The sequence below is a fragment of the Elephas maximus genome, chromosome 2 (assembly GCF_024166365.1).
Source record: "Elephas maximus indicus isolate mEleMax1 chromosome 2, mEleMax1 primary haplotype, whole genome shotgun sequence".
Classification (NCBI taxonomy): Eukaryota; Metazoa; Chordata; class Mammalia; order Proboscidea; family Elephantidae; genus Elephas; species Elephas maximus.
This window is the reverse complement of record NC_064820.1, coordinates 188,137,414-188,162,602: the sequence shown is the minus strand read 5'-3', so window position 1 is coordinate 188,162,602 and position 25,189 is coordinate 188,137,414. Positions and strand designations below refer to the sequence as shown.

At 46.4% G+C, this 25,189-nt stretch overlaps 1 protein-coding gene across 1 annotated transcript in view; it reads right to left on the bottom strand.

The window, feature by feature from the left end:
* DOCK2 (dedicator of cytokinesis 2) overlaps positions 1 to 22,624 on the bottom strand; it is a 543,298-nt gene extending 520,674 nt beyond the window's left edge. The window contains exon 1 of the mRNA XM_049874293.1: positions 22,498 to 22,624. Coding sequence (XP_049730250.1) covers positions 22,498 to 22,540 — 43 coding nt within the window. The 5' untranslated portion in view covers positions 22,541 to 22,624. The remainder of the gene's footprint in view (positions 1 to 22,497) is intronic.
* Positions 22,625 to 25,189: the final 2,565 nt, after the last annotated feature.

Below are 25,189 nucleotides of genomic sequence, written 5' to 3'. Positions count from 1 at the left end.
CAACTGTTTTGAATAGAATTGTATACCCCCCCCCCAAAAAAATTCCAGAATCCTACCCCCTGTCTATCCATGTAATCCCATTTGGATTTTCTTTGTTACATTAACGGGGTCATATCAGTGTAGAGTGTATCCTAAACCCAATCACTTCTGAGTTATAAAAAGGGCAGATTAGATACAGAGAGAGCACATACTGGGGAAGACAGATGCCATGTGAAGACTGCCAAGAACCAAGGAAGGCCCAGGGCTACTGACAAGGAAGAAATCAATACAGCCAAGACTACCACTTGGACTTCTTTGAGTCTCCAGAACTGTGAGATAATAAATTTTTGTTCTTTAAAGTCACCGACTTGTGGTATTTCTGTAACAGCAGCACTAGGAGACTAAGACACGAACCTTAACCAACCTTTGTTCCTCCAGCTAAAGATGCCTGTTCCTCAGCCTCCATCAAAACAAATCCTTCACGTCAGCCCTGCCTCCTCCATGAGGCCCTCCCTGGCTTCTCTAGGCCACACTAACCACCATTTCATAAGGGTCGGTAGCACTCATATGAGTACTTAACATTCAGGAGTGTGTTCTGCTTTCCCATTTCCCTGGGCAGTTCCTGGGGAGCAGGAGTTGCCTTGAGCATGTGTCAGAGCCTCCACTAACCATGTAGAACATGAGATCGCAACATACCATTGCAGTGCTCAGCCCCTGCTCAGCATCACTTACTAAGTGAGGACCAGGCCATGCTGTTAACTTAGATTTGGGACACAATCTCTTTTCCAAGGGCTGAATGGAACCAGCATCTGGGGAGATCTTCCAGAGCAGGATAGGACACATGTGAGTGGTTTAGCTTAAGGAAAGGCCCTCAGGGATATGAACAATATGATGCTACAAGGTTGCCATCATTCATTTGGCAAGCAGATAGCCCATAAGTGCCTACAGTGGGCCAGGCCCATGCTGGGTCCTACTCTTGGGGTTAACATACAAATAAATATGATGTTACAAAATGTGATCCTTATGATGGAGGAAAAAAATACATCTGGTAGAGAATAACAATTGGCATCTACTTTAGTTGGGGTAAGTAGGAAAGACCTCCCTGAGAAGGAAGGATTCAAACAAGTCAGCCGTGGTAACAGCAAGGGGAAATGCATTCCAGGAAGGAGGAACGGCATGTGCAAAGGCTCTGAGGGCAGAACAGAAACATCTGTGGATGAAGCATGGTGAAAGAGGAGGTGGTACCACAAGATGAGGCTGCAGAGACAGTGGGCAGATCATGTGGGGTCTCAAAGGCCATGGTGAAGAGTTGGGGTTTATTCGAAGAGAATGGGAAGCTCAGGGGTTTTTGTTTTGTTTTGGTAACAGCTTTATTGAGATATAATTGACATATCATACCATTCACCTATATAAAGTATACAGCTTAATGGTTTTTAGTACATTCACAGAGTTGTGTAGCCATCACCACTATCAAGTTTAGAACAGTTTCATGAGCTCAAACAGAAACCCTGTATCTTTTAGCCATCACATGGCAGGAGAGGCAGGGAGGTGTGGCCCTGAGAGGCCACCCTGCTGTAAGTCAGGCTCTGGGTTGAGATCTCACTCAGACACCACCAGTACGGGTAGCAAAAGTTATGACATATGTAAAAAGCCTGGCATACGCGGGGGCTGACGGGAGGCTTCCCAGAGGAAGGGCCAGATGCTCTGGGACCGGTCCCCTCCACCTCTCCTGAGTAGTAGCATTTGTTGTGAACGGGGAGAGAACTAGGAGAGTGGCAGTTACCTCTGCATCTGTTGTACGAGGAGGAAGGCCCCAGGTATGAACACCCATCCATCACAAGGATCTTTAGCCCTGCTGCAGCCCACAAGACAGTTGGCACTTCCCATTTCCAGATTTCCCCAAACCATACCCTGCTCCAGCAGGTGATGGCTGCAAAGCAGGCTCACTTTCCCTCTGAATCTGGTTCCCCATTTGGAAAGTGGGCATCATTAAACCATCGCTTACCAGCACCTGGGGAGGCCTTCCAGAACCAGATAGGACATGTGCATGTGGTTTGGTTTAAGGAAGAAAGGCCCTCAGGGCTGGTGAGAACTCAGATGAGAAAATTCCATTTAAACAGGTTATTATTCCTCCAAAAGTGGCAGTAAACATTGTCATCCTCACTTGTCTGGAAGTGGGTTACCAACGCTAATCTTAATAAAAACTAAGGTTTGTCAAACACTTACTACGGGCCAGACGTGGGACTAAGTTCTCCACATGCATGTACTCATTTAATCCTCATAATAATCATGCCAAGCAAGAAGTTATTCTTATTTCAAATTTCAGATGACGAAACCCAGGCACAGAAATGTTAAGTAACTTGCCCAAGGTCACACAGGGCTGGAGCTGGGATGGCAGATCTCTGCTCTTTACCACTATTCTATTCCGCAGGTACACCATCTCTGTGGTTGTCTCTTTTTAACATCTAAGACAAGGACAGCTGTTCTGAGCCACTAAGTGATCAGGGCTCAGACAGACAGTGCTATGTATCCTACCCTGAGCTCACCCTGTGCCAAATGCCACTAGATTTTGTGCAGACTATTTTGTATCAGAGACACCACATCTAGACTCCAGCAACATGTATGAATGTTACACTCACTCCCCTTTCACCTCTTCCCTCCCTCTCCTCCTAGCTCCTTCCCTTCTTTCCCTCCTTTCACTTCCCCCAACCCCATCTCCCCAAACATCTGCCAAAACCATACCAAAGAGAACAGAGTCATTCAGAAGGGATCTCAACTCTGCCACTTATTGCTGTGTGATCTTGGGCAAGTGACTTCACCTCTCTGGGCCTCACTTGCTTACAAAGGGGATGCTAACAGTAACTATCTCACAGGACGTTTAAATGAGACTGAGCCCAGGGCCGAGGGCATTGTGAGTGCTCAGTAAGTGGCAGCTGTCAATATCTAGTGATCAATACCTGAATTCAGTAAAGGTGGGAGCTCTGTCAGAAAGCGAACAGAACACATAGAGAATGCCAGAATATTCTATAAAGGGTGCACTGGGTTTGCTACAAAACTGGAGAAAAAGGACAGGGAGAGTGAGCAAAGCAGCAGAAGCAAAAGCCAAACTGGGCAATCGGCAGATTTCTCTAGGAAGTTCCAGTCTGTGGGTCTAAAAGGATAGGGTCTGGGCCCATGTCTTCCACAGTGTGGGTGCAAAGAGATGCAGGTGAGTAGCTGCCTTGTGGCATGTCAAATGTCCCTACTGTGTGTTGGTCCCCAAATCAGGACATCTTCAAGTCTTAGAGCTATAAAAACTCTTCATAAAATGAGTCAACCCTCATTTTCCAGAGGAAGAAGCTGAGTGGTGGAAGACAGGAGAAAACAACCAGCCTGGACTCGGGACTCTGCCCCATGCCTGTCCCCTATGCCTGTCCTCGCCATGACCACACTGCCTCCCCGGGTGGCCTCTGCCTCGTCATCCTGCCTTTGCTGGCTGGCCCCCAGGCATGCTCCATGCCTTGAACCTCCCTTCTTCTGCTCTCAGATAACCCCTCTTGGCTGACAGCCCTAGGAAAGGCTTGGAAGAACTAATGCGCTCCCTCCAGGCTACGGAGGGTGAGAATACCTTAAGCTAAAGGAATGATTTCAAACATCAGCAGAAGGGCGTGGAGAAGGACTCTGAGCTCATAGCCCTCCTCAAACATAGACCTGTGACCTTTATAAAGTCGCTTTACCATGTCTCAGGAAAGCACTGTCACAACTGTCCTTTCATGTTGTCTTCACAACTAACCCATGAAAAAAAAAAAAAAAACCCATGACGCAGGTATTATTCCCATTCTACGGATGAGGAAACTGAGGTTCGAAGGGTTTGAGGGATCTCCCAAGATCTGCCCTTGCCCTCCTGGTGGTAAGTCGCAGAGCTGGGGCTTAAGCCCATCCCTGCGATTGGTCCATTTCCTGCTCCGATCGCCTCGCACGGCACCCGGATGGCAGGTGTTCACCAGCCCCTGCTCCAGGCTTCCATGTTGCCACTACTCTGAGCCGCACTAGGGAAAAGGAGGCAACTTGGCAGGCTGTTTAGTCTAAATTCCTACACCACTCAGCCCTTTCACCAAGGGGCCAAGTAGCCTTTGCGGGAATAGGGATGGAAATATTGATCCTGAGGGACAATAAAGCTTGGGAGTTAAGAGCCTGGGTCTCCGGAGTTGGATAGATCTGGCTATTGAGCCCAGTTCTGCCATGTACTGATTCTGGCCCCAAGTCTGAGGTCCCCAGGTGATGAAAACAGTTAATGCACTCAGCTGCTAACCAAAAGTCTGAGTCCACCCAGAGACGCTTCAGAAAAAAGCCCTGGAGTTCTACTTCCAAAACATCAGCTAGTGAAAACTCTACGGAGCGCAGGTCTGCCCTAACACACGTGGGGTGGCCATGAGTTGGAACGGACTCAGCGACGACTAGAGCCGGTCTCCAGCCCAGAGCTGCAGCGTGCAACGGCACAGGCAGTGCCTGGCACAAGGCCACCCAGACAAGAGAGCAATGGAAGCTAGCATCCAGCCTGTGGTCTGCTTCCAAGGCCTGCACACGCCCAGGGGCTGTGTTCACCAGAAGAACAGTTTTTTTATAATCCACACGAAGGCACCGAACGGGCCAGGGGCAGCCTGCTTGAGTGAGTGACTTCGCCTTCCTGTGCCTCAGTTTCCCCAGCCATAGAATGGAGGGGGAAATGATTCCTCCCTTGCAGGGTTCCTAGGAGGATCAGTTGATTTTAATGCTCATAAAGAGCTTGACTCTGTGTCCGGCCCATAGGAAGTGCTCAGTAAAAGATTGTTGTTAGTTGCCGCCAAGTTGATTCCAACTCATGGTGACCCCGTGTGTGCAGGCTAGAACTGCTCCACAGGGTTTTCAAGGCTGTGACCTTTCAGAGGCAGATCACCAGGCCTGTCTTCCAAGGCACCTCTGGGTGGATTCAAACTACCAACCTTTCAGCTAGTAGTCAAGTACTTAACCATCTGTGCCCCTCAGGGACTTCCTCAGTGAAAGGTAGTTGCTATGATTTTTATTATCATTAGGATTACCTACTAAAGCAACCATTCAGAACAACACTCATTCGGAGCCTTTCTTTCTGTCACGTTTAAATCTGCTTCCCTGCAGTTTGCAACCAAAGTTACTGTCGGTCAACACTGAATAAAATTAATCTTTGGTCCAAAAGCAAACCTTGAGATGGTCCTCATGGGACGCTAAAGCTTCTCTCCTCCTGCATAAACATGGCCTATTTCTTCATTCACTCCACACTTGGCCTGATTCCAAGTCCTCTCCCCACACAGGCAGCTCACACTTGGACACGCTCCAGTTTGCCAGTGTCCTCGCTCCACAGACTCCCACTCCCTGGTCTCCCCAGCCCCAGAAGCCTGGCCAGGATTTGCCACCACGAAGCTGGACAGGGCTGCGGAAGCCACTGAGGTTTCTATCACAAGAAAACCATCCATCGTATGTGTTTGCCACTGGAATCAAAAACCAAACCCACTGCCGTTAAGTCAATTCCAACTCATAGGGACTCTATAGGGCAGAGTAAACTGCCCCATAGGGTTTCCAAGAAGCAGCAGGTGGATTCAAACTGCCGAACTTTTGGTTAGCAGCCATAGCTCTTAACCACTGTGGCACCAGGGCTCTGTTAGCCATTGGAGTACTAGCAAATTAGGTCTGTGGATCAGATATCTGGAGGATGAGGCAAGACAGTATTTTGTTCCCTGTCTCAACCATGGCTTTCCTCAGGAATCTCTTCCCTCACCCTCTGCCCAGCTCCATCAGGTGAGAAGGTTCCAATCGATGGGCTTAAGAAGATGTCTCAGATAGATTTTGCCACTTGGTATTCAACCTGAAGGCTTGTATTCATTCCAAGGACTCACAGATGAAAATGCAAGTAGCTGACATTTCTGTTTAATTTACAAATATGTATTTCTACCTTTGCACAACAGGCCTCTGTTCTTAAGGCCTCATTTGGGGAGAAGCAGGCATCACTGACAAAGGAAGTGGCTTTGCATACCAATACCTAATTCTGTTAAGTTTTCTAAATGACTAATAGGAAACTGCGAGCCAGAATGCCACTCTTCGCTAAAGCTTGATTGCTTCTCTCTGATCCTCCCCTGGGTTGTTTCTGACCACTGAAAGAACAGGTCATCTTCTTCCCTACTCCCTGCAGGGCCAACCACTCTCAACAAGCTCATCCAGACCAAAGTACTTATATCTGAGGACTGAAAGGGTGTGTCCAAGGACCAGGGGCCATCTGCAGTCATGAACCCAAAGAGGGCTCTGCTTTTGGAAATCCTCAGTCAGCAAGCCAGTAGGAGCAACAATTTTGAGGCAAGTAGAACTTCCAAGACACCTGGTCTAACTCACTGATTAGTCACCAATTGTACTTGAGTATATTGAAGTACTCTGCTCATTAGGAGCCCAAACTGAGAGAAATAAGGTGGAAGTCGAGGACAGTGGTAGTTTAATGGCAGAATTCTTCCCTTCCATGCAGGAGACCCGGGTTTGATTCTCAGCCAACGCACCTCATGCTCAGCAACCACCCATTCTGCCAGTGGAGGCTTACGTGTTGCTTTGATGCTGAACAGGTTTCAGTGGAGCCTCCGGATTAAGACAGATCAGGTAAAAAGGTCGGTAATCTATCTCCAAAAATTAGCCAATGAAAGCCCTAGGATCACAATGGCCATGCGTTGGGAGCCAACTCAACAGGAGTTAATAAGGAGGTAAAAGTAAGTAAACACCATTGCTATAACACTAATAGCTCACAGAAACAAGGCGGGGTGGGGCGAGAGTCTGAGCTTTATACATTGTTAGGAGCTAAGAACAGTGATTCTCTTCAATTTATAGACGAGATAACTGAGGAATAGGGAAGGCAAATAACTTACGCAGTTAATGTTACATACACACACATACATACATACATACACATGGAAGTCTGAATTCTAACCACTGCACATGCTGCTTCCCAAGAAAATGGTAAACGTTCATTGAGCACATACTATGTACTAAGCACTTCCTCCACATTTTTTCAACATTCATTTGAGCACCTACTATGTGTGAAGTATTATTCTAGGTACTGGGGTTACAGTGATAGACAAAACAGACAAAATCCCTAGCATTTTTCTTCCATCAGCTCATTTAATTGTCACAGTTACCCTCCAAGGTATTACCCTTCATGTAATAATGAGGAAATTGAAACTCAAAGAGAGGTTAACAAACTTGCTCATAGCCACACAGTTAGAAAATGGTAGAAAATAGATTCAAATCCAGATCTGACTCCAAAGTCCTGACATCACTCATTATTATATACGTGCTGTGCTTCTTTAGAAGTAGTTGACGTCAATCCGATTCCAAATCATGGTAACTCCATGTGTGTCGGAGTAGAACTGTGCTCTACAGGGTCTTCAATGGCTGATTTGCAGAAGTAGACTGCTAGACCTGTCTTCCGAGGCACCTCTGGGTAGACTTAAACCTCTAGTATATACCCCTCTCTATATATTCCTCTAGGAGCCCTGGTGGTGCAGTGTTAAAGCACTTGGCTGCTAACCAAACTGTCGGCAGTTCGGACTCACCAGCTGCTCCGCAAGAGAAAGATTTGGCAGTCTGCTTCCCTACTCTGTCCTTTAAAAAAAAAAAAAAAATTTTTTTTTTTTTTTCCTTTAGGGTTGCTATAAGTCAGAGATGACAGTAGGTATATACATTCCTCTAGGAGTCCCTGGGAGATGCAAATGGTTAACACACTCAGCTGGTAACTGAAAGGTTGAAGGATGGAGAGCACTCCATAGGGTTATGGGGCACAATTCTACTCTGACATACATGGGGTCACCTTGAGTCGGGCTGTCATGAGTCGGAGTCAGTGCAATGGCAGCTGGTTTTGCTGGTTGGTACTTGTTTATTCCCTGTATTATTCTCCAGCCTCAGTGAGGGTGGAGGCTGCATCTGTCTTGTTCACCACTGAATTCCAATGCCAAGAGCAGTACCTACCCCTCAGCAGAAGCTCAATCAATACTACCTGAGCTTTCAATAAATACTCGTTGAACTAAAAGGACATGAACGAACTTCTGGCTAAGCTCTTTCTTGCCTTTGTTGGGATTGCTTCAAGAGATGCTGACCAGCTGAGCTGTCAATTCTGATTGCAGCAATCAAGTGCCCTGTGACCCTTCAAGATGGATTCGTGCCTCATCTGGGGCCCTGCCATTTACTGACATGTTTGAAAACAAAAGCTTCAGCCAACATCAAGTGTTAATAGAGTTTGGACAAGTGGCCACAGAAGAGGCACAAAAACGACAATGGAGAAAAAAATGTAATTGCCTGCAGCTCACAGCTCCAGTCCCTGAGGGTCTGGAGAGCTTCCACTCCAGGGGGGAAATAGATATAGCCAGCAGGCCCATTTTGGAATCGAGTGGCACCAGCTCATTGAAATGCACAAGCAGTGTGCCTGAAGTCCCTGGACAAGGTGTTGACAGCCACAGCCTTAGCACCATGGCAACGTCTTGACTTTGCATCAGGGAAAGTGACTGCAGTGACCTAGCAGAAGCTTCCGGGAGCAACTCCAGAACTCAAACCCTGTTCAACTCAGCAGTGAATGAGGCAAGAGAACACAGGCAGAGGGTTGCTGATGTTCCTGTGACAACCCGGAGAGAGTAGAGGAAGTATAAGAATAGCTAACTTTATACTTGCTATGAACCAGACGCTATTCCAAGGACTTTGCACACAGTAACCTATTTAATCTGCACCATGTCCCTGTGGTGGGTACGATTATCATCATCTCTATTTTACAGATGAGAAAACTGAGGTAGTGTAAGACCAGATGATTAGCCCAGGATCACACTGTTAGGAAGTAGATGAGCAAGGATTTTAATCCAAGCAGGCTGGCCCCAGAGCACATACCATTGCACCACACTTACACCGGGGGCTTTAAGTTCCTTATTGGATCCTCAAACAACTTCATGATCTGAATATTACTCTGTTCAGTTTTTAGCAAGCCAAAATGGCATGTCTAGCCAAGAAGAAGAATGTTGGAATTCCAATGAGTCCTCTAAAACAGTGGTCCTCAGCCAGAAGCAAGCTTGGCATCCCCACCCTGGCCCAGGGAATCTAGCAATGTCTGGAGACAGTTTTGATTGTCACAACTTAGGACGTGGGGTACTACTGGCATCTAGTGGGTAGAGGCCAGGGATACCACTAAACTTCCTATAAGGCATAGGAGAGTCCCACAACAAAAAGTATCCAGCCCAAAATGTCAAGACTGCTGAGGCTGAGAAATCCCGATCTAAAATATATGCTGGGATTTCACTCTCTCCTTTCCATCTCCCTTTTCTGTACGCCTATAGGCACATGCACACACACTCACATACACATTCTCACACACTCAGGGGCAGATTAGCCAACAGGCAAGGTGAGCACGGTGCTGACATGTTTGACGGTGCTTGCCTTGCTTACCATATTATCTGTAGTGAAAATTTCACACTTTTTCACCACATCAAAGATTCTGTTTCTGGGTATGGCTGGCATCTGTCCCTCTCCCAACACCACAGTACCTTCTCACAGGCCAAGAGCCTCTTTTCAAATTTACAATCCCTGACAGGGACAAATTACCCAGTAAGCAAGGTAATCCAACCCCGAACTCACTCATACACTCTCACACGCACTAAACCAAAAAAAAAAAAAAAAAACCAAACCCATTGCCATTGGGTCCATTCCAACTCATAGCGACCCTATAGGACAGAGTAGAACTGCCCCATACGGTTTCTACGGAGCACCTGGTGGATTTGAACTGCTGACCTTTTGGTTAGTAGCTGTAGCTCTTAACCAGTATACCACCAGGGTTTCTGCACTATAGAGTGGGAAAAGAGGCTTTATAATGAAATCAACCAAATCAACACCCTCTCCAATGCACAGCATGTCTAGCTCTCTGTTGGATTCTACAGAAGACTGAAAATTGGGTGAGCGGGGTGTCCTCTGCTCTCCTGGAACTTTTGTGAAATCTAGTTGAAGAGGCAAACTGAACACAAGAAGAAGCCATCTTGAAAAGGAAGGGCTCAGCTGTGTGGTGGTGTGACCCAGGTCACAGCAGCTGTAGGCTCTCAGAGGAAAGAAAGCAACAGAGGCCCCATGAAGGAAGTGAGGCTGGAGGGAGAGGGAGGGGCAGAAGAGCAAGGGGAAGAACTGGAGTGAGAACCCTTGAGGAGGTGAGAGGGTGGAAGGAAGGAGGGAGGGGAAATTAGCTCGGGGTATTCACAGGCCCAGGAAGGGACAGGGCAGAGGCTATCTTAATGGAGTCCCAGGGTAGAGAACTATGGGACTCTGCAGTGATCAACTGCAGGGATCCAGGTGTTTACAGAAGAGTTCAAGAACATCCCATTTACTGCTGCCTTTACTCTCACAGGGCCTAGCCTTCTGACAGGGAAGGGGGTGAGGTGGGGAGACAAAGGCAAGATGAGGCAGCTCAGCCCAGATGTACCTTATAAAGCCACCAAAAAAAAAAAAGCAAAAACTGAACCCATTGCCGTCAAGTTGGTTCCGACTCACAGCGACCCTACAGGACAGAGTAGAACTGCCCCATAGGGTTTCCAAAGAGCACCTGGTGGATTTGAACTCCTGACCTTTTGGTTAGCAGCTGTAGCACTTAACCACTACGCCACCAGGGTTCCCTATGAAGCTACCAGAAAGTAAAAACCCTACAATTTCTAACCTACCCACCCACCCACCTGCCCTGCCCACTCTCCTACCTACCACCCACCTAGCCCTCTGCCCATCCATTAATCTATCCATCTGTTTGTCCACCCGTCCATACTTCCACCCAATCAACAAATACTATTTAAGCATCTGCTTCATGCTGGGCATTCTGTGCTGGAGGAGAGAGAGAGCCATAGGCTCACCATCTAGCTATTAACATTCTGGGAGAAGCCCAGGTAACTAAACACAAGACTGCAATGAAATGTGATGGGGGCAATAGCAGGAGCCATAGTAAAAGGAAGCAAGGAGTGTGGACTCTCTGACCTGGGAAATGGGGACCTTAGTACTAGTGGTTCACCTTGCCACCTGGCACAGAAAGAGAGATAACTACTGGATTGTCAGCTCCCTAATGGCAAGGACAGTCTTTGTCCAGTTCTGGGCCCCAATACCGAGCCCAAGACCATCACTTAATACAGGCTTACTGAACTTAATTGATCTGAATACCAAAACCAAACCCAGTGCTATCGAGTCGATTCTGACTCATAGCAACCCTATAGGACAGAGTAGAACTGCCCCATAGAGTTTCCAAGGAGCACCTGGCGGATTCAAACTGCCGACCCTTTGGTTAGCAGCCGTAGCACTTAACCACTATGCCGCCAGGGTTTCCATTGATCTGAATAGATGATAAAAAATAGTTTTCTGACTCTGGTAGCTTGTGGTTCCAAGAATTCACACCTTGGGCAGAATGCCTTGGCCATGTATGTTGTATTAGTTACTAAATAGTTACTGAGTACCTTTTACCAGGGACCTGAACTGGACTTCATGAACGGGCTTTGATGACAATGCAAAACTGCACACATGCACATATTTTGTGGGTAGAACATTTACAGCTTCCATCAGATTCCTAAGGGGTCCCATATTACAATAAATATTAGTTTCTCTGACCTACTACATTCCTGCTATTGCATTTGGTGCTTGATAGGCTCAAAGTTGACCCCCACAGGGCGTTGCCCTGAGACAATGCACCTTCTAGTGGGAGAGATGACATGTAGCTACACAACCAAGAGACACAGCAAAAAGCGAGGACTGCAATAGAACAGGAAGAGGCCTCTTCCAGGGATGAGGTGTGAGAAAGCTGGCCGAGACAGGCTGCATTTCAGTGAGGCCATGAAGTCCAGGGAAGAGAAAACTGAATCCTGTGGAAATTAGGAAGAAGCAGAAGGGAGAGTGATAGCATTCCAAGAGGGGAAATAGCCTGAGCAAAGAGACAGAGATGAGCAGGAAAGACCAAGTTTAATGTGTCTGAAGCCCAAAGGCACACAGGCGAAAGAAGGAAATAAGGCAGAGAAAGACAGTCTACGAAGGCTGGCTCAAGAGTTTGGAGGCTAGTCTCCAGGTAACAAGGAGCCACTAGTCACCTTTGTATAGAGGAGTCCTTGTTGTTAGTAGTAAAGATTACAGGTTCTAGGGCCACACCCGCGGGTTCAAGTCTCTACTTCAACATTATTTTCAACTGTGTGATGATCTTCAATGACTCTCTGAACCCCAGGTTTCTAACTATAAAAGGGCTATAACATCAATATTGTCCACCTCAGGGGGTTGTTGGGAAAATTAAATAAAATGGGTAAGACTTTTGGTACGTAGTTTTATGCATGTTGAGGAGAGGTGGGCCACAGATTAGGTTGTCCTTATAGGGCTGCTGTGAGATGGAATCGACTCGATAGCAACGGTTTTTTGTTTTGTTCTGTTTTTTGATACTGAGTTTTTTTTTTATTATTATTATCTTTAAATAGGAAAAAAAAAAAAGCTGAAATTTGTGGATAGGGCAAGCAGCAGCAGACAGGAATTTGGAGATATGAGGCCCTGCCAGCCCCAAATGTCTCCCCTACTCATCACCACAGCGCTGTCACTTCGATCTACTAGGTCTGAATGTTCATTAGGCAAGGCAATTCAGCACTCTTCCCTCAGCACTGAGACCCAAAAGTGGAGGCAGTGTCTCCAGAAAGTCACTTAAATGACCAGGTGGCCCATGTGGGGAAAGAGGCAGGTTGTAAGGGCCATCCTGTTACATTCACGTATCTGGATGAATTTCCCAGTCAAGTCCCTGTGAAATTAGGGGAGGCCTGAGTGCAGTGCTGTGGATGGCAGGGAAATGGTGTGCCCTGGGTCCAGTTATGTGGAGGGGAGAAGACGCTTACGAGGAATGACATCAAGCACAGGGGGCCAGGAAAGGGGGACAAAGGGCTGCTTCAAACTGATAAACGGAAGCACTAATGGCTCTGAGGATGATAGGAAAGATGGCTGAATACCCGGGTCCTTATGAACGGCTGTACACTGTTGTTGTGTGTCGGGCGAGTGGATTCCAACTCATATCAACCATACAGGACAGAGTAAAACTGCCCCAAAGAGTTCCCTAGTTTGTAATCTTTATGGAAGCAGATCACCAGTTCTTTTCTCCCACAGAGCTGCTGGTGAATTCAAACTGCAGAGCTTTTGGTTAGCAGTCGAGGGCTTAACCACTGCACCACCAGGGCTCCTTATGACCCCACCTTAGCAATAATAATAAGTGTTATAAACAATAGCCAATGTAGAGAGTGCTTGTGCTATGCTGGCTCCACTAGGCTCCTCATCACCTTGGGCCATCAACACACCCAGTTCCCTCTCTCAGCTCCTCACCTCCTTGGTTTCTACTCTTCCTCTAGCTCAAATGCCACCTCCTCAGAGAAGACTTCTCTGACCATCCCATCTAAAGACAGTCCCCATCTCTACCCCACTGTTAGTACTAACTGCACCTTGGTCTTTTGCTTTGGAACACTTATACAATTTATATTTATTCCTTTGCTTGTTATATGTTTAACAACTACTGCCCCACTGGAGTATAAGCTTTGAAGGGTCCTTGTCTGTTTCATTCAGAATTGTAGAGTCAGTGCTTGGCATATGCCAGAGACTAAATGAACCTCTAGTGATCGAATGCTGAATGAACGAATGAATGGTCGAGTGTTTGCAATGCGTTATCCCCTTTAATCTTCATGTTGTTGTTGTGTGCTGCCGACTCAATTCTGACTCATAGCAACCCTATATGACAGGGTAGAACTACCCAATAGGGTTTCTAGGCTGTACTCTTTATGGGAGCAGGTCATCAGGTCTTTTCTCTCATGGAGCTGCTAAAGGGTTTAAACTGCCAACCTTTCAGTTAGTAGCTGAGTGCTTAACTGCTGCACTACCAGGGCTCCTTTTAATCCTCATAAAAACTTAGAATTCAGCTTCTGGTATGACCCCATGTCACAGACAGGAGGAAAGAAAAAAAGAAAGAAAGCCACCCAGGAAAATCCTGCAGTGCAACGGTTTAGTGGGAAAACCCCAGAACAAATTCCGAACATCTAGCTTCTAGGTACAGCTCTTTTCTTTCCTAGCTGGGTGACCTTGGGAGAGTCACTTCAACTCTCTGCTCTCAGTTTCCTCATCTGTGAAATAAAGATAAAAATTCCAAGCTCTCAGGATGGATATGAGGGCTAAACATAACAGCACAAAGTACTTCGTAAATGCACCGTGCAGTAAAATGACGAGGCAACGCTATTATCAGGACTATGTCGATGACAACGTAGAGAAAGGGCTTAACTAGGGAAGTCCCGCGTGCAACTCCATTGTTCCACATGCCCAGACAGAAACCCTTGACTCCTCTGTCTCTCATGGACGTTCAATCCATCAAGAAAATCCCATTTGTTCCATACATAACACATACATCCAGAATCCAACTACGCCTCACCACCTCCACTGTGCTACCACCCTGGTGGAGACACCGCCATTTGTTGCCTGGCTTATTGCAGTAGCTGCCTCACTGGCCTTTCTGCTTCCACATTTAATTCCCCTGCATCTACTCGCCATAAGACTGCTAGAATGACCCTTTTAAAATATACGATAGATCATTCAACAATTCTGCTCAGAACCCTACCATATTGTGCCTTTCATTCAGAGTAAAAGCCATACCTGCAAGGCACTCACTACTCAATGTGATCTCCCCTCGCTGAATCATTTCCTATTACATTCACCCTTTACTCCACCCCAGCCACACTGGCCTCCCACACATCAGAGAGGCTTCCTCCTCGGGGCCTTGGCACTGACCGTTCGACCTGGCACATTCTTTCCTAAGACAACTCCCTTACCCTTACTGTCACTGCCACTGAGGCAGGTGGCAAAATCCTTCTTCCTGGGCAAAACCTCAGGGTTCAGTGGGCAGCAGGTATGCCACTCTGCCACAGCCTACCGTGTGAGTCAGGATCCCTCCAGCCTTGTGTTGCCCTCACAAATGTCTGCTAAGCATCTGCATTGTCCAGACCCTGGGTTGGGCCCTGGGGCACAAACAATCAGTCACTATCCACGTATGTCTCCTTCACCACCCAATTTTAGGTTTTGCTCCAAGGGACTATGTGAGGAGCTCTGAGTACCATAGATCAGTTTGTAGAGAGGGATCCAGAAATGTGCCCACATCATCGGCCCTATTCTCTTCCAGCCCCAAATTCTGCCACTTTCAACCAGTGCAGAAGCTGACAGTGTCCTGGTGGAGGCCAGGGACAGAGATGCTTTTCTCCAAGGAGAATTAAAAATGGAGTGAGTCTTAAGCAGCTCACAAACTCAGCTGACTGCTTTTCAATTCACACCAATTAAAAGAGGTGAGGAGAAGGGGGAAAGTGCCTATTAAAGGGAACATTTGTGGTGTCTCCACCCAGATTCCTCTGGAATTGGGTGGCAATGACCATTATCATTCCCCATTTGCAGGACATATGTTGCAGAGTACAGACTGTGGCACCCATGTGTAACTGACCATTCTAAAACAAATCCAAGGGTCCAGAAATTAACAGAACATTACAGTGGCTACATTGCCTATCTCAAAATACAACAGCAATAGAAGGATGCTGGTGTCAGAAGGAAGTGAGGCTTAGAAAACACAATCTGTCATCCGGGCTCATTCAGACACAGATATGATGGTTGGGGCAGGATGGCCACTGGCTAATGATGGGTCCATAAACTGAGGGGGTTAGGAAAATCTCCACACTTGGATTCAAAACAGCCAGCCCAGCAGGTCCTCCTAAACATCCCCCAAGTTGCTGAAGCATCAGAAAGTAGGAGACCCGGACACTTAGGAATTGGTAGTAGGAAGGAATTAGATTTCCAGTCCATGTGTTTTTGTTGCCCCCAGACTAATTCTGTGGACAAAACCACAGACACGGTCTGCCTCTGTAACAAAGATACATTTACTAAGATAATTCCAAGCATTTCTGTTAGAATTCTTTTCCCCATAACTTCTTGGAGGGCTTCTCAGACCATTTAATTTAAATGTCCTGTACTACTCCCCGCCCCCACAATATTGTCATTCATGGAGCCACATTTCATTAATTATTATGACAGCACATACCACAACTTGTAATTATATATTTATTTGTTTATAAACTTCTGTCTTCCCCACAAACTATAAGCTCTAAGAGGGCAGGAACCATATTAGTCTAGTTCTAGTAATCTCAGTGTCTAGCACACTGCTTGGCACATAGGAGATGCCCAATGCATATTTAAGAAATAAAAAAAAAATGAATGAATGAATGAGCAAAAAACTGAGAGTGTGAACGATGATCTCTGGCCCTTAACTGTTGACTTTGGCAACAAGAACAGTGTAACTGGTCTCTCTGTGGTGGAATTCTGGGCTTAGTGTATTTGGGATGCATGTTCCACTCATGCCCCCTCCTCAGAGAATCTGTGCCCACCCACAGCTCCTGATAGATGAGCAGCAAGTCACAGGAGCCCACTCCATAGCCATGGTTTATTGCACCAGGCACAGGCAGCACCCTGAGCAGAGGTTGGCATTGACGTCTGAATTGAGTGGCTTTTCTTGAAAAGGTGAGTCGGGGCACTCGGATCTTCTCTCTTGGGATTTTGAACAAACAGACACAGACAGAGGGTTCAGTAGATGCTTAAACTGCAAGGCCAGGCAGAGCTGGAGCTCTGGTATGCTGGAGTCACCATCATGGGGTTACTGGAATATCAGAGTTACGAGGGAGTGGAGGAATCAGAGGGAATTGGCAAAGGGAGAAAAAAGAAAACAAAGCCCACACGTTTGGTGAAGCAAAGAAGCCATGAGAAGAGAGGCCCAGGTTTCCAGAGTAGGCTGGCATCCCTGTCCTCCTGCCCACACCATGACACTATCTGCCTCTGCACTGGTTGAAAGTCACAGCTGCAGAAGCTAGGGCTGGAGGGGATGTGGACACATTTCTAGATCTCTCTCTAGGAACTGATTCTAGGTACCCAGAACTCCCCTGGCAACATATAGTTTCTTGGAACAAGGACTGGCTGTTCGTGGGTTCTCATGGGATTCCCTTAACCCTTAAAATATATGCCCCCTCCCCCTACACATACACCTTCCTTTTAATTGACTGAATTTTGCTCCTTGTTAACAAGAACCCCTGCTGTAAGGGACTCAAGCATACAATGCCCACTTCAAATCTGTCAGTCTGTCTGAATCAGCTTTGTCCAAGGATGTGGGATCTAACAGTATCACGTGGAGGTGGTCATGGATTCCTCCATATTCCTCAACCAAGATGTGCTTTATCTGCTTTTACAGAGCCTTTCAAATAAATCCTTCCCCGGGAAATTAAGGGAAAACAAAAACTATCCCAGCACTACACATAGACCCAAAACCATAAATAGAGAGAAGACAAGTTGCACAGAGAACAGGTTCCGTAGCAAAACTGAAGCTTCGACAAAAGTCCAGCTGGCTGGCACAATTTCTGCTTACGCAAATCGTTTTTCCACCCTCACCCTCTATCAGAGTACCCTTGCCTCCTTTTATGATCCTTAAATTCCATGTCATCTCCAATACCCTTTCTCTCTTCCTTAGGATCAGGACTCCTAATTTTCAACTGGATCCATGGCTAGCTAGATTACAGACTATATTTCCTAGCTGCCCTTGCAGCTAGGTTTGATCATGTGGCTACATTTTAGCCAATAGGATATAAGAGGAAGTACCAGGTATGCCTTTGGGTAAATGTCCTTAAAGGGAAGGGTCATGACCTTCTTGTTCCCTTCATCCATCTTGCTAGCTGGAAGGGGGACCTGATGATTGAAGCTTAAACAGCCAGCTTGGTCCAGGAGGTAAAAGTCATATGCCAAGATGGCAATGCAGGAGATAGAATGAGCCGCCCTACTAGCTCTCCACTTACCATCTCTGGGCTTTTTATGTGAGAGAGAAATAAACTTCTAGTTTGGTTAAGCCAATTTTTGGAGATTTTCTGTTATCCACAGCCAAACTTAATCCTGATATTACTTTCTCTTTCTACCTCTTCCTTTTCTCCCTTCCCTTCTTTCCTCCAAAGAGAAAGCTCTCATGACTGACAAATTCTTAGACAGGGAAGGTTAAGATAGTGAAAGCTATATGGTAATGTTAATTATAAGTGAACTCCTCCTAGATTAATTAATCAAGTAGTCAGCAGACTGGTAAAATTGTCACTCATTTCCCTTCTTTTATGTTTAATCCCTGCACCCCCCTCCCCCATTAATTATATTAACTTCCTAGAGGACACACTTCTGTTCAAAAACTCCAGGAGCTACCCAATGCTCACAGAATGAAGTCCAAACTTGTTAGCTTAGCATTCAAAGCCCTACACAATCTGGCCATAATCTACCTCCCCAATGTTCTTCTTCACTACAAACATCTACTAAAACCAAACTGAAAAATTTATTGTTTGATCCATATGCCACACGCATTCCAGCCATGACATTACCCCTCCCAGATGCCCTCCTGGTATATGTAAAGGGTCTGGGGTCTATAGTCCGCTGAATTTAAGGCCCAGCTCCAGTACTTCCAAGTTATGTGAACTCTGGGCCTTGGCTTCTTCATCTGTACAAAGAAAATAATAATAAATTGTCTCACAAAGATACTCTGAAGCCAAAGATGCTGCATGAGAATCACTCTTGCCAACCATAACACACTTATAAGATATTGCTGTCTTGAAGCTGGCATTAGGATGTGTTGCCACTTGGATCTTCTCTCTTGTGTCTCTCGGTTCTGCAACTATTCAGTAGGTCCCCTGACCTCAGTCACTAATCGTCATTGAATCAGGCACAGTACTTAGTGTTCTACATGCATCATTGCCATTCAGTCATCACAACAATCTCATGAGATCAGGATTATTATTACCCCTTTTTTATAGATGAGAAAACAAACCTAGACTTGAGCTCAGTTCTGACTTCGCAGCCCAAGCTTGTAACCTTACAGAGAATTCCAGAGGCTGTACCTTTTCTTCCTTTGTAGGCACACTGCCTGTCCATGGAAGACCCTTCCAGAGGGTCTGAGGGTTCTCTCTGGCACTCTAGTGGCTCACATGTTAAGGGTGCAGCAACGAAGGAAAATAACCTGGCCAGATATCTACATAGGCTCATCCTGGCTGCACACCAGAGAGCAAGATAACCAAGAAAGCAAGTGGTTGTGGCAATAAAGCAGACTCCTGTAAATCCAGCCCCCAGACAAGCAGACACCAGCAGCCCTTGTCCATTAGATCACAGGAAGGATGGCTAAATGCTACCCATTCCAAATAGGAGAGTGATGGGAAAGCCAAGCTCAGGTCTCCTGTGGTAAAAGCAAAACAGAGCTGAGTCTTTGCAGAACAGGACAGGATATTTTGGAGAAGGTTCAAGAATCCTCCTAATTCCTTGATGGCACTAGCTCTTTGTCTTCTTCCAAGCCCCACACTCATTGCTGTGGGATGAGTTTGTGTCCCCCAAAAAGATATATTGAAGTCCTAACCACCAAACCTGTGCCACGGAGTCGATTCCAACTCATAGCAACCCCATAGGACACAGTAGAACTGCCCACAGGGTTTCCAAGGAGCAGCTGGTGGATTCGAACTGCTGACCTTTTGGTTAGCAGCCAAGCTTTTAACCACTGTGAATATGACCTTGTTTGGAAACAGGGTCTTTGCAGATGCAAACAAGTTAAGATGAGGTCATATTGGATTAGGGCAGGCCTGGTGTCCTTATAAGAAGAGGAGAGGACACACAGAGACACACACAGAGAACGCCATGTGATGACAGGTGCAAAGGTTAGAGTGATGTATCCACTAGCCAAGGAACTCCAAGGAATGCCAGCAGCATCAGAAATCAAATGAAGGGCATGGAACAAATTCTCCCCTAGAGCCTTCCAAGAAAGCACGTCCCTGCCAACACCTTGATTTTGGACTTCTAGCCTCCTGAACAGTAAGAGAATACAGTTCTGTTGTTTTAAGCCACCCAGTTTGTGGCAATGTGTCACGTCACCCTTAGGAAACTCACATACTCATTATCATAAAAGAATGCTTTCAAAGTATTAATACTTGGACTTACAGTCAGAGAAACTAGAGCAGAGATCAATTTGCAAATCATGATGGTGTCAGAGCTAGAACCCAGCCACCTTACTCCCAGGCCACTGCTCTTTCAATTGGGTGACTCAACTCTCCCATCACACTATTACCTAAGCCTTGCCTTTCCCTTCATCCACCCAGAGCCTGCAGATGAAGGGTAGAGATAATGTCCATTAGTTCTGACATTCATCTACAGGAAAAGGGATTCCTTTGACAGACAGGTACCTACCAAGTGCTTTCTGGCTCCCTAGGGGTAACAGATCTTCTGATCCCCCATAGGTTAGAATTGTCATAAGTAGGCATGAAAAATGCCAGTTAGACCACCAGATCAAGAAATCTCTGAGGCTGGGGCCTAGCAGAGTTCCCAACCTCTGAGTCAACACAGGTAGTACTTCCTCTGCCAGAGAGGGGAAGAACCCTCTGCATACTGTAGCCCCATCCCATCCTGTGACAGCACACCCTCAACTGTGCCCCCGTGGAAGGGGCAAAGTCTAACGTAACGATGTATAACATTTAGTGAGTATTACTTTGTGCAATCATCATTCTAGGCACTTTACATGGATTAATTCATTTAGCCCTCCCACAATCCTAGGAAGCAGGTACTGTTTTCATGCCCATTATACAGACAAAATAACTGAAGCCTGGAGAGGTAAGTAAGTTGCCCAAGGTCATAGAGCTGAGAAGTGTTGGAGGCTGGAATGCAAGAATAGACACTCTGATACCCGAGCCTGTGAATCTTTACTGTGATAGCACAGGACGTTCACAGTGGGTGTGAACTGCAGCTCCTGGGACAGTGGGTGGGGGCTATGTTCTGACTCACTCAGTCTTCTCCCACCCCCTCCCCATTAACTGCTCTAGTTACCTTGGACTTCACATTTGTCCTCTGTCTACTCAGGCACCATTTCTCCTCTATGCTCCCAGCCCTCTTCACACTGACTTCAGCACAAATCTAATCATGCCCCTCCCCTGCTCAGAAACCCTCTGTGGCTTCCCAGTGCCTAAATAGAAAAAGCTCCAACTTCTTAGCCTGACATTCACAGTCCTCCAAAATGTGACTTCAATTTACTTTGAGCTTAATCATTCCTTTCAATGTACCCTCCCCTCAAAGCAAAAGATGCTACTAGTTCTTTCCTGGCTATGCCCTTCGCATTCAGCTTTCACCTTCTCTACCACACTGTTCCCCTGCCCCCCACTTGCCCCGCCAAACACACAAAGGGCCTGTCCCATTTTATCAGCCTCTTTTCCCCTGCAAAGATTATTAGACTGAGCCCCCCTGCTGGAACAGCCAGACTTAGAGAAACTTTTAAGTTTGGAGTCCTTGGTGAGCCTAGCTCAAACTCCCCATTCAATAGATGGAAAAACTGAGATTGCTTGGCTAATGTCAGTCATATGACTTATGGACCACACACAACATCAAGAGCAATTTGTTGTATGGATGGGGATCATTCATCAAATGTCTCACAGTGCCAAGTGCCCAGTAAATGAATGGATAAATGTTGAGCTCTCCAGGGTGGTATTTCTAAACAGTGGTCTTGAGACCTCCTGCATCCAATCACTCTTGGTGCTTGAGTACACCAACCCCTGACGTCCTGAAACCTCATTTCTGGGGGTGCTACCTGGTATCTGCCTGTGTACCAAGCTACAAGGTGATGTTTAAATTCACACTTAAGTTTGAAAACCACAGTGAGCGTATGGGGATTGCACAACAGATGCCACTTAGTAGAAAGAGTCCCAGTACCTGACAGCCTCCCTTCCCCCAGCGGCCACTTCCGCCCCTTAGCTTGAGGCAGAGGCCTCTGGGAGCTTAGATGGCTGAAGCTGAAGAGGCTGGCTTCTAGGTTATCCCCAGATAGCCTGGCAGGGAGCCTACATCTTCAGGGGCTCCCAGGGCTGAGTGAGAGGTTCCGCCCTTCAGCCCACACCCCAAGCCTGAACAGCCCTCTGGATGCTCTGCCAAATCAGAGGTCATCTGACCCAGGAGGAACAGGCAGGGGAAGCGGCAGATGGGTGTCGGTTTAAAGAGGGCTAGGGGAAGCGTGTCAGGCCCGACAAGGCCTAGCCAGGAATGAGAGAGGTCCTCCCTCTATGGAGGCCAACTCTCCAGAAGGGGCGATGGAGTTCACTTCTTGGAGCGCTGAGCCTGGAGCTCACAGCCAGGTTGCCAAGCGCTCAGCTCGCCCATTTCTCTGAAATGCTAAAAACAATTGAAGGAGAGGGCTACAGGCAGTGGGCGGGCGGGAGGCGGAGGACGTGGGCTGGGCGCACCTTCCTCTCCCTCTGCCTCCACTTTCCCGCCTAGCTGGCCTTCAGCAGGCTGAGAGAGCCACTGTGCCCTGGGACCCTGAGTCAGCACCCATGCCCCCGCCGCCGGTCCACAGCATCTTCCTGGGTGCCCCTCTCCTGCCACCTGCCCTGCTCCCTGCGGCGGACCCCACGCCACACCTACCTACGCCGTGCCGTTCCTTGTCAGTTTTGCGCCAGGGGGCCATGGTTGGGTCGGGGGCCTGCGGGCACTGGGCGTCGTCGTGTGGGGAAGCCGGCAATGGGGGTGGCTAGGCGCTCTGCCGGGCCCCACTTCCTTCCTCTTTTCAAACTCCCTCTCAAGGCCCGCCCTCCCCTCCCCGGGGCTCCCCGCTCCCTCCTCCTCCCTCCCATTGGGCAGGGGCACACTAGAAGACTAGCGGCTAGAAGCACCCTGCAACGCTGGGAGACATCCCAACTTGTCTCCTCCCCAAGCAGCACGCAGAGGCCAGACAGGTACCTGGAGCCACACAGGTGACCACAGGTGCAGAAATTTTCCCTGATTCCTGAGCCCAGTAACTGAACAGAGGTCTTCCACCACAGCAAGAGTTCTGATGTCACATCTGGCTTAAAAGCCAGGCTCTGTTGCTTCCTTATCAGCTGAGCAACCAGGCCAAATTACTTGGTACTTTTAAGTTTCAGATTTCTCATCTGTAAAATGGGATAATAGGACCTACTTCACATGGTTATTGTGAGGATTGGAGAAAATAATGCATGCAGCAAGTTACTAGCAAAAACCAAACTAAACTCATTGCCTTGGAGTCTATTCTGACTCTTTTGTGACCCCATTTTTTTTTTTTTTTTTTTTTTTATGTTACAGAGTAGAACTGCTCCTTAGGGTTTTCTTGGCTGTGATTTTTACAAAAGCAGATTGCCAGACCTTTCTTCCACAGTGCCACTGGGTAGATTCTAACTGCCAACCTTTAGGTTAGTAGTTGAGTGCACAAGAGTTAAATATCCACCTGGGGTGAGGCAGGGGCGGGGGGAGTGGAGGAGGGCCGGGTCATTTGTGGTTTTTACCCTTTCAGTGTCACACACCCATTTGAAGATCTGATGAAGGCTCAGGAAACTCCCCTCTTAAAATGCACACACACACTAGTTCACCAAGGACATCAGGGGCAGGGGACCCAAGAAAAAGAGGTCTAGAGTTAGGCTAATGGAGGCATTTCCCTCAAAAATCTCATTTTTACTCCGGGAACAGATTCTATCCAGAAACAAAACTGTCTCTCTGATCCACAGTGATAAGGCTGAACGTAAGTCTTCCTTAATTTACTTTCTTTCTTCATAACTCTCACTACCCCTTTCTGCCTTACACTAGAGAGTCAATAAGATAAATGAGGCAATATCACAGCTGACAGACACCCATGGCAAAATATTCATTTTATTTTATCTTTTCAGTTTTCTAGCGGCACAAATCGGGTAGTGTCTTTTATAGATAGGAGTTGTATTAGTCAGGATTCCAACAGAGAAACAGAACCAGTAGGATATATATATATTAAGGTTTTTTTTTTTTTTTGGCTTATGTGATTGTGCTATTGTTGTTGTTGGGTGCTGTGGAGTTCATTTTCAATGCATAAAACAACCCCATGTGACAGAGTAGAACTGCCCTGTAGGGTTTTCTAGGCTGTAATCATTACAGGAGCAGATCACCAGGTCTTTCTCCGGTGGAGCTTTCCATTAGCAGGTGAGCACTTAACCATGGCGCCACCAAGGCTTCTTAGTGATTGTGCTAGGTGAGTCCAAAATCCATAGGGTGGACTGTCAGGAAGGGCAGGTTGGAAACTGTTGGGTAGGAGTTGCAGCTGCTGTCCACAGGTGGAATTCCTTCTTCTTCAGGGAAACCTCAGTTCTGTTCTTAAGGCCTTTCAACCGACTATACCAAGCCCACCCAGCTTATGGAAGATAATCTCTTTTACTTAAAGTCAACTGACTATAGACTTCAATCACATCTGTAAAATAAGTCTACAACAGTACCCAGATTGGTGTTGGACTGAATAACTAGGGAATATAGCCTAGCTAAAAAATTTATTTATTTATTTTTTTATGTTGACACGTAAAACTGACCATCACAGAAGATTTACAGATCAAGTCTATATACCAGAGGTCAGCAGAGTTTTTTCTGTGAGGGCCAGACAGTAAATATTTTAGTCTTTTCAGGCCAAGAATCAAAATCAAGGCTATTATGTAGGTATTTAAATCATGAGAGAAATTATTAATTCATTGATGAAATTAAAAATATAGTAATGATTTTTTTTTTTAACTGAGTATGATTTTTTTGTAATGCAGGTCTACTAATGAGAAGAATAAACTCTTTGGTGGGGGAGGATAACATTTCACTTTAAAGGAGTTCAAAGTCAGTGTTGCCTGTCATCAAAATTATTGTAAATATTCATCTCTGTTAATGATAATCCCTAAGAAAATTTTACATATTTCCTCTTTGAAAATGTTATTTCACACAGACAGGTGCTGCAAAACACTGATACCAAGTCATGAGCATAAGATTTTGGCCATTTCATTGCTTGGAAGGCAAGAATTCTATGAAATCTCTGAGTATTTATCTTTCAGCATATAAGTACATTGCAGATGAATCACTTCCAGTTGAAGCATCAGTGGAAGCTCCTCAATTGCACAGTCAAATGCATGTTGAAATTTTAAAATTTCCTTTGCATTTGTATCAAGGTCTGAAAAACATTGCTGGAATTGTAATTTGAGCTTGGGAAATATACCCACTGCAAATTTAAGGGGAATGGAGTCATTTTTTTTTTTTTAAACTTTTGACAACACGTGAAGTAAATAAAGCAACTTCACATTTATTTGAATACCATTATTTATCATCA